Source organism: Panthera onca, chromosome F2, assembly GCF_046562875.1.
Source record: "Panthera onca isolate mPanOnc1 chromosome F2, mPanOnc1 haplotype 2, whole genome shotgun sequence".
Taxonomy (NCBI): domain Eukaryota; kingdom Metazoa; phylum Chordata; class Mammalia; order Carnivora; family Felidae; genus Panthera; species Panthera onca.
This window is the reverse complement of record NC_138356.1, coordinates 64,071,270-64,085,582: the sequence shown is the minus strand read 5'-3', so window position 1 is coordinate 64,085,582 and position 14,313 is coordinate 64,071,270. Positions and strand designations below refer to the sequence as shown.

General features: G+C 40.0%; 1 protein-coding gene across 5 annotated transcripts in view; it reads right to left on the bottom strand.

The window, feature by feature from the left end:
* COL14A1 (collagen type XIV alpha 1 chain) overlaps window positions 1-14,313 on the bottom strand; it is a 210,828-nt gene that overhangs the window by 82,208 nt on the left and 114,307 nt on the right. For all 5 annotated transcript variants that reach the window (XM_078441830.1, XM_078441832.1, XM_078441833.1 and 2 more), the window contains exons 26-32: window positions 13,601-13,740; window positions 9,888-10,011; window positions 9,530-9,673; window positions 8,268-8,432; window positions 7,645-7,683; window positions 7,127-7,265; window positions 2,994-3,136 (exon numbers count right to left, since the gene is read on the bottom strand). In XM_078441830.1, coding sequence (XP_078297956.1) covers window positions 2,994-3,136; window positions 7,127-7,265; window positions 7,645-7,683; window positions 8,268-8,432; window positions 9,530-9,673; window positions 9,888-10,011; window positions 13,601-13,740 — 894 coding nt within the window. The remainder of the gene's footprint in view (window positions 1-2,993; window positions 3,137-7,126; window positions 7,266-7,644; window positions 7,684-8,267; window positions 8,433-9,529; window positions 9,674-9,887; window positions 10,012-13,600; window positions 13,741-14,313) is intronic.

The following is a 14,313-nucleotide window of genomic DNA, read 5'->3' as shown; positions in this document are numbered from 1 at the left end:
ATAAGTAATAAAATAAACACATAAAATTTTTTTTTAATTTTTTTACAAAAAATTCAAGACTGAAAATAATGCATCCTTTGTTTTGAGGCTATATTTAAAAATTTTTTTGTAATGCTTATTTATTTTTGAGAGAGAGAGAGAGAGAGACAGACAGAGCATGAGCAGGAGAGGAGGAGGAGAGAGAGAGGGAGATACAGAATCTGAAGCAGGCTCCAGGCTCTGAGCTGTCAGCACAGAGCCTGACGCAGGACTTGAACACATAAACTGTGAGATCACAACCTGAGCCCCGACGAAGGCACCCAGGCGTCCCTTAAGGCTGTGTTTAGAACAGAGAGATGAGTAAGTACGGAAATGATCTATAGTCCTTGGGTTGCCCCAGGCTTTCAGCTGGCCAGTTAGCCATGTGGGATGATGGTGAGGCTGGGCCCCTACATATACTCTTCCTCTGTACTTTCTTCCCTGTACTTTCATCCCCAACACCTTGCTCAGGGACGGTTGTCTGAAGCTGGGACTAGAGGCAGACAAAAAGGGAGAATAAAGCTAATCATATCTTAAGACCTAGAAACCAGACCCTTTGCTTTATTGACCCACTGGAGCAACCAGCTTTTCTAGGACATGCAATTTATACTGTTCCAGAAGAGGGATATTCCAGCATGCCTTTTACTATGAATAAACTAAATCCACAAACGAACGAAACCTTCCTAATCTTCAGGATTTCATGTTACAAGGAATATTATATCACAAAAAATAAAAAAAGGCATTTTTTTCACTAATTAATTCCTAGGTTACATGGTAATTATTGATTGTGATATCAAAGGGAACGAGCTAGTCTTAATCATTTTGAGAGATTTCTTGGTTTTTAAGTTTCATGTGCATAGGGAGCTTATTATTTATACCCCTTTAATCTACGGCTTTCCCTTAGTTTCAGTACGCATGCAAAATGCTTTCACAATATCATATTTGGCTGTGAGTTAGCACCTAACAATAGCCACCAAATTTTGGTTCCTAGCTTGATTGGAATCCTAAACTAAAAACGTCTTTAGAAAACTTAGTGACATTAACCGAAAACCTGATGATCCTCTTAAATGATCATCATGGGTGACATCCAAGAGCATATGATTGAGAAGCTTCTTTCACTGGCTCCCCTCAACTTTCTAACCTCCAAACAATGGGATGCCCCTGTCTTCAGACCTCTTCTCTTCCCACTCACTCTCTAGATGATCTCACACAGTATCATGGCTTATATGCCACACATATACAACTTGCAAATTTATATCCCCATCCCAGAATTCTTCCCCAAATATGTTGCTGCAAATCTGGCATTTTTTTCTGGGATATGAAATAGGCACTGTGATATATATTTGGTCATTCAGATGAACAAATAAGTATTTCTCATATGTATTTGGTCTTGGTCCATGGTGCCTGGCTCACAGCTCCTAAAGCACTTGGAATTTTCTGTGATAAGAGCTACAAAGATGTCTTTTGTTACATTAATGAGGTAACTTTTGGAAAGCCCTTAGGCAACCTAAGGATGGAGGGCTGATTGCCAAGAGAACCAATCCTGTGATTACAGTTAGAACCTTCAATCCCACTTCTTCCCCCACCTCTTGGGAGTGGAGAGTTGCTAGAAATTGAGTTCAATTGCCAATGGCCAATGATTTAATAAATCACGCCTGTTTAATGAAACCTCATAAAAACCCAAACAACAGGGTTCAGAGAGCTTTTAGGTTGCTGACTACATGGAGACTAGGGAAAGTGGAATGCCTGGAGAGGGCATAGAACCTCTGTGCCTCTTCCCACATAGCTGGCCGTATGCATCTGTTTCACCTGGCTGTCCCTGAGCTATATCGTTTCATAACAAAGCAGTAATCTAGCAGGCAAAATGTTTCTCTGAGTTCCATGAGCCACTCTAGCAAATTAATCAAATCCAAGGACAAGCTCGTGGGATTGATTGATTGATTGATTTTCTTTGGGCAGGGGGCGGGGGGCGTGTTGCGGGAAAACTTCTTTTTGTAGCCAACCAGAAACACAGGTAACAGCCTGGCTTGCAACTGGAGTCTGAAAGAGGGGTGGCAGGATACAGTCTTATGGGACTGAACCGTTAACCTACGGAATCTGATGCTATGTCTGGGTTGACAGTACTAGAATTGAGCTGAATTCTCAGACATCCTGCTGGTATCTGAGAACTGTTTGATGTTGTGTGCAAAACTCTCCACCCTCCCGACACCCCTCCCACACACACACTGGAACTGGGTCAAGAAACCCCAAAAGAAGAATCTTCCACTTATCATATCCATGTACAAAAAATGATTCTGGTTTCTCCCCTCCCACTGGCCTTCCCCATTCCCCCACCATCAACTTTGCTCTTCCGAAAATCTTTACTATCTCAGTAATTGTCTCTCTCTCTCTACCTTGCCCACTACCGAATCCCAGAGCCTAGCGCTGGCACATAGTAGAAACTCAATGAATGTTTGTTGAAAGAATGAGTGGATCAGTGAATGAATCAACTGGCACATAATTTGTTGTCAGTATTTACTCAGGGTTTAAGATAAATGAGTTACTCTACAATATATAATTGACCCTTGAATAATGTGAGGGTTAGGGCCACCAACACCCCAAGTAGCAGAAAATCTACATGTAAATTTTGACTCCCCCAAACTTCACTACACATAGCCTACTGTTGGCCAGAAGCCTTACTTCTAACACAACAGTCCATCAACACATATTCTGTATGTTCTAGGTATTATATATTGTATTCCTACAATAAAGGAAGCTAGAGAAAATAAAATGTTATGAAGAAAATTATAAGGAAGAGAAAACGTGCTTACAATATTGCGCTACATTTACCAAAAAATATCCTTGTGGAAGTGGACTCAGGCAGTTCAAACCCATGCTCTTCAAGGCCAATCGTACACAAAACAGGCAAGACAGCATGGTATGTTATACACACTACTCACACATGTGGGTGCAAATATGTAAATAGATACACTTACTATCCAAAATGACTCCAACCAATGGGTCAGAATTTTTATTTAAAATCTCCCAAAGAGCAAATGGCTCTTCTGGAGTGTCAGGAAGAATCCGGAATAGAAAACTCATTGTGTAGTCAGAGGGCAATCCTTCTGGATGCAAATACCTGAAAAATGGGAAAAAAAAAAAACATTTATTGCATCCCTTTAAAAAAAGTTATTTATCTGATTATAAAAGCAAATACACTTAAAACATTTAGGAAAAACAAAAAAAAAAAAATAACAGATCACCATTAATCCCATGGAGGTGACCACTGTTTTGATGCGGTACATTTCCCTCCAGTTTTTAAAGAATGTCTGTAAGTATTTCTCCAATCTATATGAATGTCTGTAAGTATTTCTCCAATCTATATAATGCTACCCCTTCTTTCTTCTTAGCAGCAATTACTACACCGTTCGTATTTCCTTCAATTTTTTTTTTTTTTAAAGTATGATGTTTAACGTCTGTACAATCTTTTCTTGTCTGGCTGTTCTGTAATTTATCTAACTGGTCACTTCTTATCAAACATTTAAGTCATTTCAAAAGTTTTGGTATTATAAATAATGTTTATGTACAGACTTTTTATTTATTTATTTTTCATTTTATTTAAGTCCAAGTTAGTTATCATATCATGTAATAATGGTTTCAGGAGTAGAATTCGGTGATTCATCACTTACATATAACACCTAGTGCTCATCTCAACTACAGTCGTTTTATAAAGACATTTGCATTTTCTACTGTAAGTTGTAGTTAGTTGCATTCTTGTCCATGCTTCGTGCTGGGATGTACCATTCCAGATCTACCTTCAAGAATTGAGAATATGTAACTCCTGCTTCTGGGAGTGATGTGTGTAGACAACTCTCGAATACCAACTTGCTTCTAAAACTGCCTCAGCAGAAGAAAAGCCTCCCCCAAAGTCATGCCAACTTTTTTTTGGCAGCTGTTTCAATAGCTGGTGTTTGAGGGCATATGAAGACCAGAGCCTCTCATTCCAGTCGAGGTAGCTCCATTTTCAGAACTCCTGTATGTGGAACAACTGAGAGTCTCACTGATATTGCTTCATAGCATCATTTCTCTCTTTTGTCTCATCTCACCTCTTTCTGTTCCCTTGCAGGAGAGTATACCCACGTCAACTTCCTTGCATCCTTGTCTCCACCTCTGGATCTGCCTCCAGGAAACCACACCTGCTACGCCAGCTTATCTCTCTCTAACAATTAAGTGGATCTCTTATATACTTTAAACTTTTTCCTTGAAGCAACAAATAGAGCCCTTTCCACATGTAGGAGCCCCATAACAGTGGATAAATTTGAGAATATGGGAATTTAGCATGAATTTGAAAATGAAAGTTTGATTTGAATAGATAAAAATGTTTCATTTCATTCATTTTGTTTATATATTAGTTCATTCATTCATCTAACATTTATTGTGTGCCTACTATGTGCCAGACATTGTAATAGGCACTTAAGCTATGTCAATGAATAAAACCAACAATGTTCCTCTCTTTGTAGAAACATTAAATTCCAGCAGCGTGGATTAAACAGTGTATTAGAAGGCAAACATGCCATACAAAAAACAAAACAAGAACAATAGAGCTGTTTAATAGGGATTAGGAATGCTGGAATGTACTATTTTGCAATGTTAATTGAAGTCATCACTGCTGGTTTCACTTCAAAGATCACTGAGAAGGTTACATTTGAGCAAAGGTTCATTGAAAAGGTTATATCTGAAGAAAAACTCAAAGAAGACAAAGACATCCACCTACTACAAAGACACCAAAACGGAGTGTGCCTGATGTGTCTGGAGAATGGACTGAAGGAGACAGGTAAGAAGAGGAAGTAAAGTCAAAGAGGTGATAGGTACCCAGATAAGGTTGAGCCAGATGGGCCATTCAAGAGCTTTGACTTTTAATTCAAGGGGAATGGAGAATCAATTTCAGATTTTGGAATGGCATGATTTACATTTTAAAAGAATCACTCTGACTGCTTCCTGGGGAATAGACTCTGGGAAAGCAAAAGTAGGAGCAGGAAGCATTAAAAGCCTGCTTCAGTGATCTAGGGGTGAGATGACAGTGCCTCATATGGGGTGAAGGCAATGGAGGTGATGAGAAGGCACAGACAACAGGATTCCTCAGTAGAATGGATATAGAGCATGAGAGCAAGTGTCAAATATTTTGCATGAGAAACTAATTAGATGTAGTTGCCATTAAGATGAAAAAGGTAATAAGTGAAGCTGGTTCTGGAGTGAGGGTCAGGGATGTGGTCTTGAACATGCAAAGTTTGAAATGCCCATTTAGATATCCAAGCAAGATGTCTAGTACACCATTACACACACAGGTCTAAATTGGGGAAATAGGTCTAGACTGGAAATACAAATTTAGGAGTCATTGGCATATAAACAATGCTGAATACTATTCAAAAGATCATCAGGGTATAGACAGGGAAAACAAGGATCCAGGCCTAATCCCTCCAACATGAAGAAGTGGAGGCAAGAAGAGGCAGCACTGAACTGGAACAGCCAGTAATGTAGACAGAAGCTCAAGAGGGTGTGTCCCAGAAGTCCAATGAGGAGAGTGAAACCTGGAGGAGGAAGTGAGAAATTGTCAAATGCTGGTGACAGGTGGAGTGAGATGAGGGCTGGGAGCCATTGAATGGATTTAGCAACTGGACGGCATTGCCCACTGGATGAGCCATTTCAGTGGGGCAGAGGATCTTCCCTTTGACAATTCTCATTTTTGGCTAGGCTTCCAGGAAGAACTTTTCAAATATCCATTTTAATATTCATTCCTAGGGGCTCTTGGGTGGCTCAGTCGGTTGAGCGTCCGACTTCGGCTCAGGTCATGATCTCACGGTTCGTGAGTTCAAGCCCCGCATCGGGCCCTGGGCTGACGGCTCAGAGCCTGGAGCCTGCTTCAGATTCTGGGTCTCCCTCTCTCTCTGCCCCTCCCCCACTTGTGCTCTGTTTCTCTCTGTCTCTCAAAAATAAATAAATGTAAAAACAAATTTAATATTCATTCCTAGACTATGTAAAAAAAGAAAACAAAAAACGAAAACCACATATATTCTATATAGGTCAAAGGCATTTATAACAATTTTCTAGAAAATGAAGCTATACTTTTAACAGTAAATAGTTTAAATTACTAATAGAGATCTCATTTCAACTATTATTCCCCCAAATGAAGCACAACACAATAATTTGGATACTACTGTAATAGGCTAGAATTTAATAAATAATATTTTGAAGAAGATGGAAAAGCAACTTGTGGATAAATTGGATAGATGAGTTTAATACTCTAATACGTTCTCTCCCATTTTTTCATGCACACGCATGCACTACATCAAAATCTGGACTTTGAAAATGTTTCACATTACAATACCGAAGGCATTTGGAAACAAAAACAAATGTTGATTTGGAATGTAAAATATCCAACATCTTGAGAGATGATTCCTTGAACCAGGAATTCCCAACCTGCAATCTCAAGTACCCCCAGAGTTTGCAAAATTGCTATAAATGGGCAAGAATCCGTAGGTGCATCACAAACTGTAAAGCGAGTAGATAATGTGATTTTTACATAATCCCGACACTACTTTTCAACTATATGGAGTTGCTGTTGTGATCTCTCAAAGATTAAAAATCAGCTGAATTCACGGCACTGGCATGAAATGGTTCAGGGTGTGGGCTCTGGGGCCTGATTGCCAAGTGCAAATCCCAGTATTTTCAGTAAACAAACCATGTGATCTCATTCAAGTCTTTTAGCTTCTTTGTGCTTCAGTTTTATTACTTGCAGAATTGAGACAATAACTGAATCTAATCCATAGAAATGTTTGGATCTTTGAGTGAGTTAATATACATAATCACTTAGAATGATGCCTGGTATACAGCAGCTCTAGGTCAGTGTAAGCTATCTATATACATTTCCTCAGACTAACAGATATTAAAATTCAACCAGGATTATGCATGAGTCTGAGGTTCCTAAACAAAGCAATCTGAACATCCCCTGTTTTTATCATCATGGAAAATCCTACTGGGAACTATTATAGCGTATTTCAAGTTGACACAATTTTCACGTTGAGCTATAGTAACAAATGATTGGCTTTAACATCTTGCAATGGAAACGTACTTGGTTGGCTGGGAAACCAAGGCATCTTTATGAATTCGGTAACAGGGATACACATTGAAGGTACCAGGCTCCATAGAAACCCCTTCCACAGATGAAAAATCCTTTTCAACCAAACCAAACATTTCCATCATCTTAAATCCTAAAAAGAGAGAGAAAGAAAGAAAAACACAGGCATTTAAGGATTTTAAATTTCAAAATCAGTCTATGAAAAAATTCTGGGGGCGCCTGGGTGGCTCAGTCGGTTGAGCGTCCGACTTCAGCTCAGGTCATGATCTCACACTCTGTGAGTTCGAGCCCCGCGTCAGGCTCTGTGCTGACAGCTCAGAGCCTGGAGCCTGCTTCAGATTCTGTGTCTCCCCCTCTCTCTGCCCCTTCCCTGCTCATGCTCTGTCTCTCTTTGTCTCAAAAATAAAAAATTAAAAAAAAAAAAAAAAAAAAAACATTAAAAAAAAAAAAAATTCTGGACCCCAAATGAGAGCTAATGTATTTGCTTTTGGAAAAATTGTGATAATGCATACCTGCAAGATCAATGCCATCCTTGAACACCAGTGGGCAGGCTAGGAAATGAAACAAACAATATAAAACACTAATTTAGATATTTTCCAAACATATTCTTTCCCCATCCTCAGAACAGGAAGCTAACATAATCTTTGCAGAAGTCAACTGTGAAGGGAATCCAAACCAGATGTGGCTACGGTTTTCTGTGGATTCCTAAAGACTGAAATGCTCTCGCTTGGCCCATTACAACCAAAAGGACAAGGCTTCCTTCTCCTCTCACGCGTCTATTAAAATCTATGGTGGTCTCTTGAGAGCACGTGTTGGGAGAAGTCTCACTTCTAATGTGCTACCCTGATGAGCAGTCTTAATACATTTGAAACCATTTGCTGCAGCTTTTAAGCAGGGCTGTTTTTAGGCACAGACTCTCCCCTCATTAGGAAAAGTCTTTACCTAAAAGCCGAAAACAGGGAGAGGGGAGGTTTACTTCCCAATGCTCAAAACCACAAAACTTCATGTCCGCATAATAAACAGCTTGCGAGTCAATACCCTTTCCTTGGATCAAGACAGGACTCATGATTTAACCAGTATTAAATATTTCAACCATTAAGCAACATGAGTGAAGTACAAATTCCAAAGAACTAACTTGCTGATGCGGTTTCACAGACAAAAGTAATCAACTCATCTTCAATTTTCTTAAAGGCGTCAAAGTCATCCACGAAGAAGACATGCCGTGAGCTGGGCTTGCTGCCAATGCTAACCAGCTCTGAGTAATCCGCATCGGCCACACCAACAGCAAAGATGCTGTAGCCTGGGGAAGGGGAAGGGATTTCGATTACTTCAAACTGTACAAGATACAAATAATGCAATATAAGACACGTTCCAATATTTAAAATGTGCTTATGAAGGAGGCCGGGTGGGGGGTGGAAAAGTCATCTTCCACAGTCCACCAGAATTCTGCATGCACATATTTCACTACATGATGATGACTCTATCATCCCTGAGGCGGTTTTCCATCTTAAAGAAACCCAGGGTGGTCAATGCCCCAATTAGTGCTTGAGACGATATCGTTGCCATTGGAGGAACATCTTTATTCTACATATATATAATAATTATTTTAAGATTTATGGGATGAAATGGAGTTGAAACAGAGAAACTTTATCTTAGTTTTCTTTTTTCCATGTAAAAGCCCAGATATTAATAGGTTTAGCAGCCTGAAATGGGTCATGCTTCAATGCAAATAAATATTAACCTACTATTTGCCAGGCATGTCTTAAATAATGTAATCTTCAGGGCGCCTGGGTGGCTCAGTCGGTTACGCGTCCTACTTCAGCTCAAGTCATGATCTCATGGTTTGTTAGTTTGAGCCCCACATTGGGCTCTGTGCTGACAGCTCAGAGCCTGGAGCCTGCTTCGGGTTCTGTGTCTCCCTCTCTCTCTGCCCCTCCCCGGCTCATGCTCTGTCTCTGTCTCTGTCTCTCTTTCTCTCTCTCTCTCAAAAATAAACATTAAAAAAGAAATTTAAAAAAATAATGTAATCTTCATGATAATCCAAGGAGAATTTCCATTTTACAGATGAGGAGGCTTGAGGAGTTCCGGCGATCAGGGTCCCTCCCTGGCCCTTTATAATGGGCCTTTTCACAGTAATGCACTTAATTGCTATAATTTCTTATATAGGGTGTCCTGTATGTAAATAAAGTATTAGGGAAAATACAGCAAAATAATAGATTTATAACCTGGAAAGTTTTTAAAAACTACATTGTCCAGTTAATATTAAGAAAGGTTTAGATTAAATATTAAGAAAGATTTAGAAACATTAAAGTCATTCCGATGTAGCCTATAAATTTGTACCCACAAACAATGGCAACATGACTGGTGGCCACTACTATTTATCTGTGTAAAACTTACCATTTGATTGCATCTCCCCAGAGATTTTGTTCACATCATCTTGTGACCTGCCATCAGTTATGACCACGATGACCTTTGGGATGCCTCTCCTGGTACCTGACTCTGCAGTAAACAGACTATCTCGGACATGCTTGATTGCTTTTCCTGAAACAAAGGAAGACAACAGTTCAATTTTATTCCTTCCCACTTTTGTTTTATTGGGGAGGGAAGGGTGGGAAGGAAATTCTTAGATGAGTGAAAAATCTTTTTCAAAAAAATCTATATTACTATGCCTCCAAAATTGTCATATCAGTAATTACTAGTAATTAATTACTTTGGGTCTTTGCTGAGTTTTTGTTGTTGTTGTTGTTGTTCTTACCTGTTTTGGTATTTCCTCCTTTGTATGAAATATGTTTAATTGCATCAAGAAGGGTCTCTTTGGTTTGGTAGGCGTTTAGTTTAAATTCTGTTCTGGGGTCATCAGTGAACTGAACGATTGCAACCTGGAGAGAGAAGATGTATTTGTTTTCACATATATAAAGAACTTTCCCTGGGCCAAAGAGCACACACAATGGCATGATTCACCTATAATTTTAATTTCCTTTTTAACCCAAACACAATTTCCTTGGCTTAAAATTTTACACAGGTTACATACCAAATCTGACAACACATTAAAGAGCATGTTTGTTCTCTAAGTATTTTTCAAGAAGCAGTTTTTTTAAGTTTATTTATTTATTTTGAGAGAGAGAGAGAAAGAGTGGCGGAAGGGCATAGAGAAGGAGAGAGAGAATCCCAAGCAGGCTCCACGCTGTCAGCGCTGAGCCCTACACAGGGTTCAAGCCCACGAATTGTGAAATCATAACCTGAGCTGAAATCAATAATCAGACACTTTACAACTGAGCCACCCAGACGCCCCAGGAAACAGTCTATTTTGTTTTATTTTATTTTATTATTATCTTTTTAAATTTAAATCCAAGTTAGTTAACATATAGTGTAATAATGATTTCAGGAATAGAATTTAGTGATTCATCACTTACATGTAACACCCAGTGCTCATCCCAAGAAGTGCCCTTCTTAATGCCCATCACCAATTAGCTCATCCCCCCATCCACCTCCCCTCCATCAACCCTCAGTTTGTTCTCTGTATTTAAGAGTCTTTTATGGTTTGTTTCCCTCTCTGTCTTTATCTTATTTTTCCTTCCCTTCCCCTATGTTCATATGTTTTGTTTCTTAAACTCCACACATGCGTGAAATCTTAGATTTGTCTTTCTCTGACTGACTTATTTCACTTAGTATAATACACTCTAATCTAGTTCCATCCATGTTGTTGCAAATGGCAAGATTTCATTCTTTTTTGATCACTGAGTAATATTCCATGGAAGCAATTTATTTTATTTTATTTTTAAATTTTTTAATGTTTATTTATTTTTCAGAGGGAGACAGACTGTCAGCAGGGGAGGGGCAGAGAGAGAGGGAGACACAGAATCTGACGCAGGCTCCAGGCTCTGAGCTGTCAGCACAGATCCTGACATGGGGTTTGAACTCCAGAGCCGTGAGAGCATTACCTGAGCCAGTCAGATGCTTAACTGACTGAGCCAACCAGGCGCCCTGTGGAAGCAGTTAATCTCTTAAAATCTCCCTTGGGCTCACAAAACTCTCTCTATAGTATGTAGCCCTTTTGCTATGTCATTTGACAGATGGAAAAAAAGCACCCCTGTAATTGGACAAATGTCAGATAATTGGCGGTGGATTATTTACAAGGCTTTCCTCATGAAGCAAACCTGTAAAGTAATTACTACTCTTCCACTGTTTTACACACGAGGAGATGGAGGCACTCAAAAGCCCCTTACCTTACCCCAAATCCCAAAAGTGGCCACTGGCAGAACCCACAGTCAAAGCCAGATAAATCCTACTTCAAAATCTGTGTTCTTAAATACTGCAATAAAAACCTCCCTGGCTTCATTTCTTACAGTTTGCTTTTATTCCAGTGGAACTCTGGAGCCACTTTTAATTTATTGGGGTTTTGTTTGTTTTTCAGAATGATGATGGAGGGAGTAAATACAGCATCTTCAAAGTGCTTTCTTTGATCATGTGAGACTTCAGTTGCCACCGGCTTATCAAGGTCCACAGCCGAGGAGACCACCATCTCTAGAGAACTGGCCCTGTCTCTGCTTTTCCCAACAAGTTTCTTCTTCCCCGAAATGCCTCAGCACTTTATCTATTTCTCTCTTATGGTTCCCCTTACATCCCACGTTCCTAGCCATTCCTTCATAATCTATTCCAAATCTGTTCCTATCCATGCATCTCCTTGCTACCACCCACCCCCAGGCCTCCCTCATCTCTGCGCTGGACCATGAGAGCAGCATCCCAAAGAGTCTTGCCGCTTCCACTCTTATTCTTACCCGTGTGACTATTCCCTCCACAAAAGCCAAAAATGACCTTTTTTGAAAAAGCACACCGGGGGGCGCCTGGGTGGCTCAGTCGGTTGAGCATCTGGCTTCGGCTCAGGTCATGATCTGACGGTTGGTGAGTTCGAGCCCTGCATCAGGCCCTGTGCTGACAGCTCAGAGCCTGGAGCCTGCTGTGGATTCTGTGTCTCTCTCTCTCTGCCCCTCCCCTGCTCATGCTCTTCCTTATCTCTCGAAAGTAAATAAACATTTAAAAAAAAAAAAAAGCACATCGGATCTCTCCTTAAAGCTTTCTAGCGGCTTCCCACCGCATTTGTGATGACATCAATTCCTTCAATGTTTCACAAGAATTAAGATGATCTGGCTTTCTCTTTTTCTTGCACCTTGTTTCCTACCCCCTACGTGCCTACCCACTATGTCCTAGCCACAAGTTTTAGCATCTGAAGCCCCAAAACTCATTTTCATCTTGGGCCCTTTGTACTTCCTACCTTCCCTTTCTGGAAATTCTATTTTCGGGCTCCTCCTCACATCATCCACATCTCAGTTTGGAGGCCACCTTTCAAAGAGGTCTTTGCTGACCACGCAGTTTAAAAGAATCTTCAGTGAACTTAAATCATATAACTGTTTTCATAGCTTGCATCCCTACTTTTTAAATTTTTTTTCATGTTTATTTATTTTTGAAGGAGAGAGAGTCAGAGTGTGAGTGGGGGAGGGGCAGAGAGAGAGGGAGACACAGAATCTGAAGCAGGCTCCAGGCTCCAGGCTGTCAGCACACAGTCCGACTTGGGGCTCAAACTCTCGGACTGTGAGATCATGACCTGAGCTGAAGTCGGACGCTCAACCAACTGAGCCACCCAGGCACCCTGTTTGCATCCCTACTTTATGAATTTATTTGTTTCCTGTTTTACATCTGCCTCTCATCCTCATCCTCTTCCTGCCTTTAAGAAGATGAGCACTCTGAAACTGGGGATGTTGTCATGATCATTGTGACAGTATACTCTACCTGACCAGAATAAATCCTCAATAAATATTTATTTGATTGAATGAATAAATTTGATTTGCTTTATGTGTTACTTGATCTACAGTAATTTGTGGCCATAACCCTCTCTTTCAAGATTTTAATGTCCTCGAGGGCAGGGAAAATATTGGGTATATCCTTAGAGGAGCTACTTTGTTGTGTACATAAACATCTACTGATGTGGCCATTCCAACTTGTCTTAGTTTGCTGAATTCAATAGCTTTTAAGGATTAGCATCTTCCCAAGCTCTGTCAGGCATCAGTAAGCTGCTTCCAAACTCAGACTTGTCTATTCTCTCATTCAAGGTCAAATCCGATCATTATATTACTCATATCAACTAGCCCTAACAATAGCTTGGGATACTTTTTTTTTAATACATAGAATGAGTTAAAGATTGTTTTATGGGGGTGCCTCGGTGGCTCAGTTGGTTGAGTATCTGGCTCTTGATTTTGGGTCAGGTCATGATCTCACAGTTTGTGAGTTCAAGCCCCACGTTGGGCTCTTCACTGACAGTGCGGAGCCTGCTTGGAATTCTCTCTCTCTCCTTCTCTCTCTGCCCCTTCCCCACTCATGCTCACTTGCTCTTTCTCTCTCTCTCTCAAAATAAATAAATAAGCTTAATAAAAAAATTATTAAAAAAAAAAAAGATTGTTCTATTAGCCTTACTTGAGTTCCATCTGCACCAATCTTGTTCAGGGCTCCAACAGTGGTATACAGAAAGTTAATGATCTTATTGAAATTTTCATCTCCAATACTCCAGGATCCATCCACCATAAACACCAGGTCTGCCTTGGCAGCTCTACATACTAAAGACCAAGAATGAATTTTGAATCAGAGATAACATAGTAGTTGTCAAATCAACAAAGTAGATGATCTTTTCCTTCTGGGAACTAGAGCCCATTCCCATAGAAAAGGTATAAATAATAATATTCTAAGCTCTTAATCATTACACTTCCTGACAATCATTTCTTTCCTATGGTCAACTTCCTATTCACGACTGAGAAGCTTTTATCAAACAGGTGGAATCAGAAGAGGAAAAAAAAGATCCACCAATCTCAGTCCCCAAAAACAGAAAATGAAAGAATAGAAAAATGAGGGACTAAAGCAATTTAGAGACAGAAGTATCAACAAATGCTCTCTAGTGCTCACTTATTAAAAGAAAGCCCAAACTATTACTCTGAGCACCCTGTCCTCTGCTTATTGAGTCAGTAACTTCAGAGAAATTCAAATTCAGAAGAAAACCACGGGACACAATGGAAGCAGATTAATCTACAACGTGGTATGCATTTGGGCTGAGACCATAAGCAAGATTTCAGCCCTGCTCTACAATTCTCTCTATACTTTCCTGCCACCCATAGGTACATGTCAGGAAATGTACC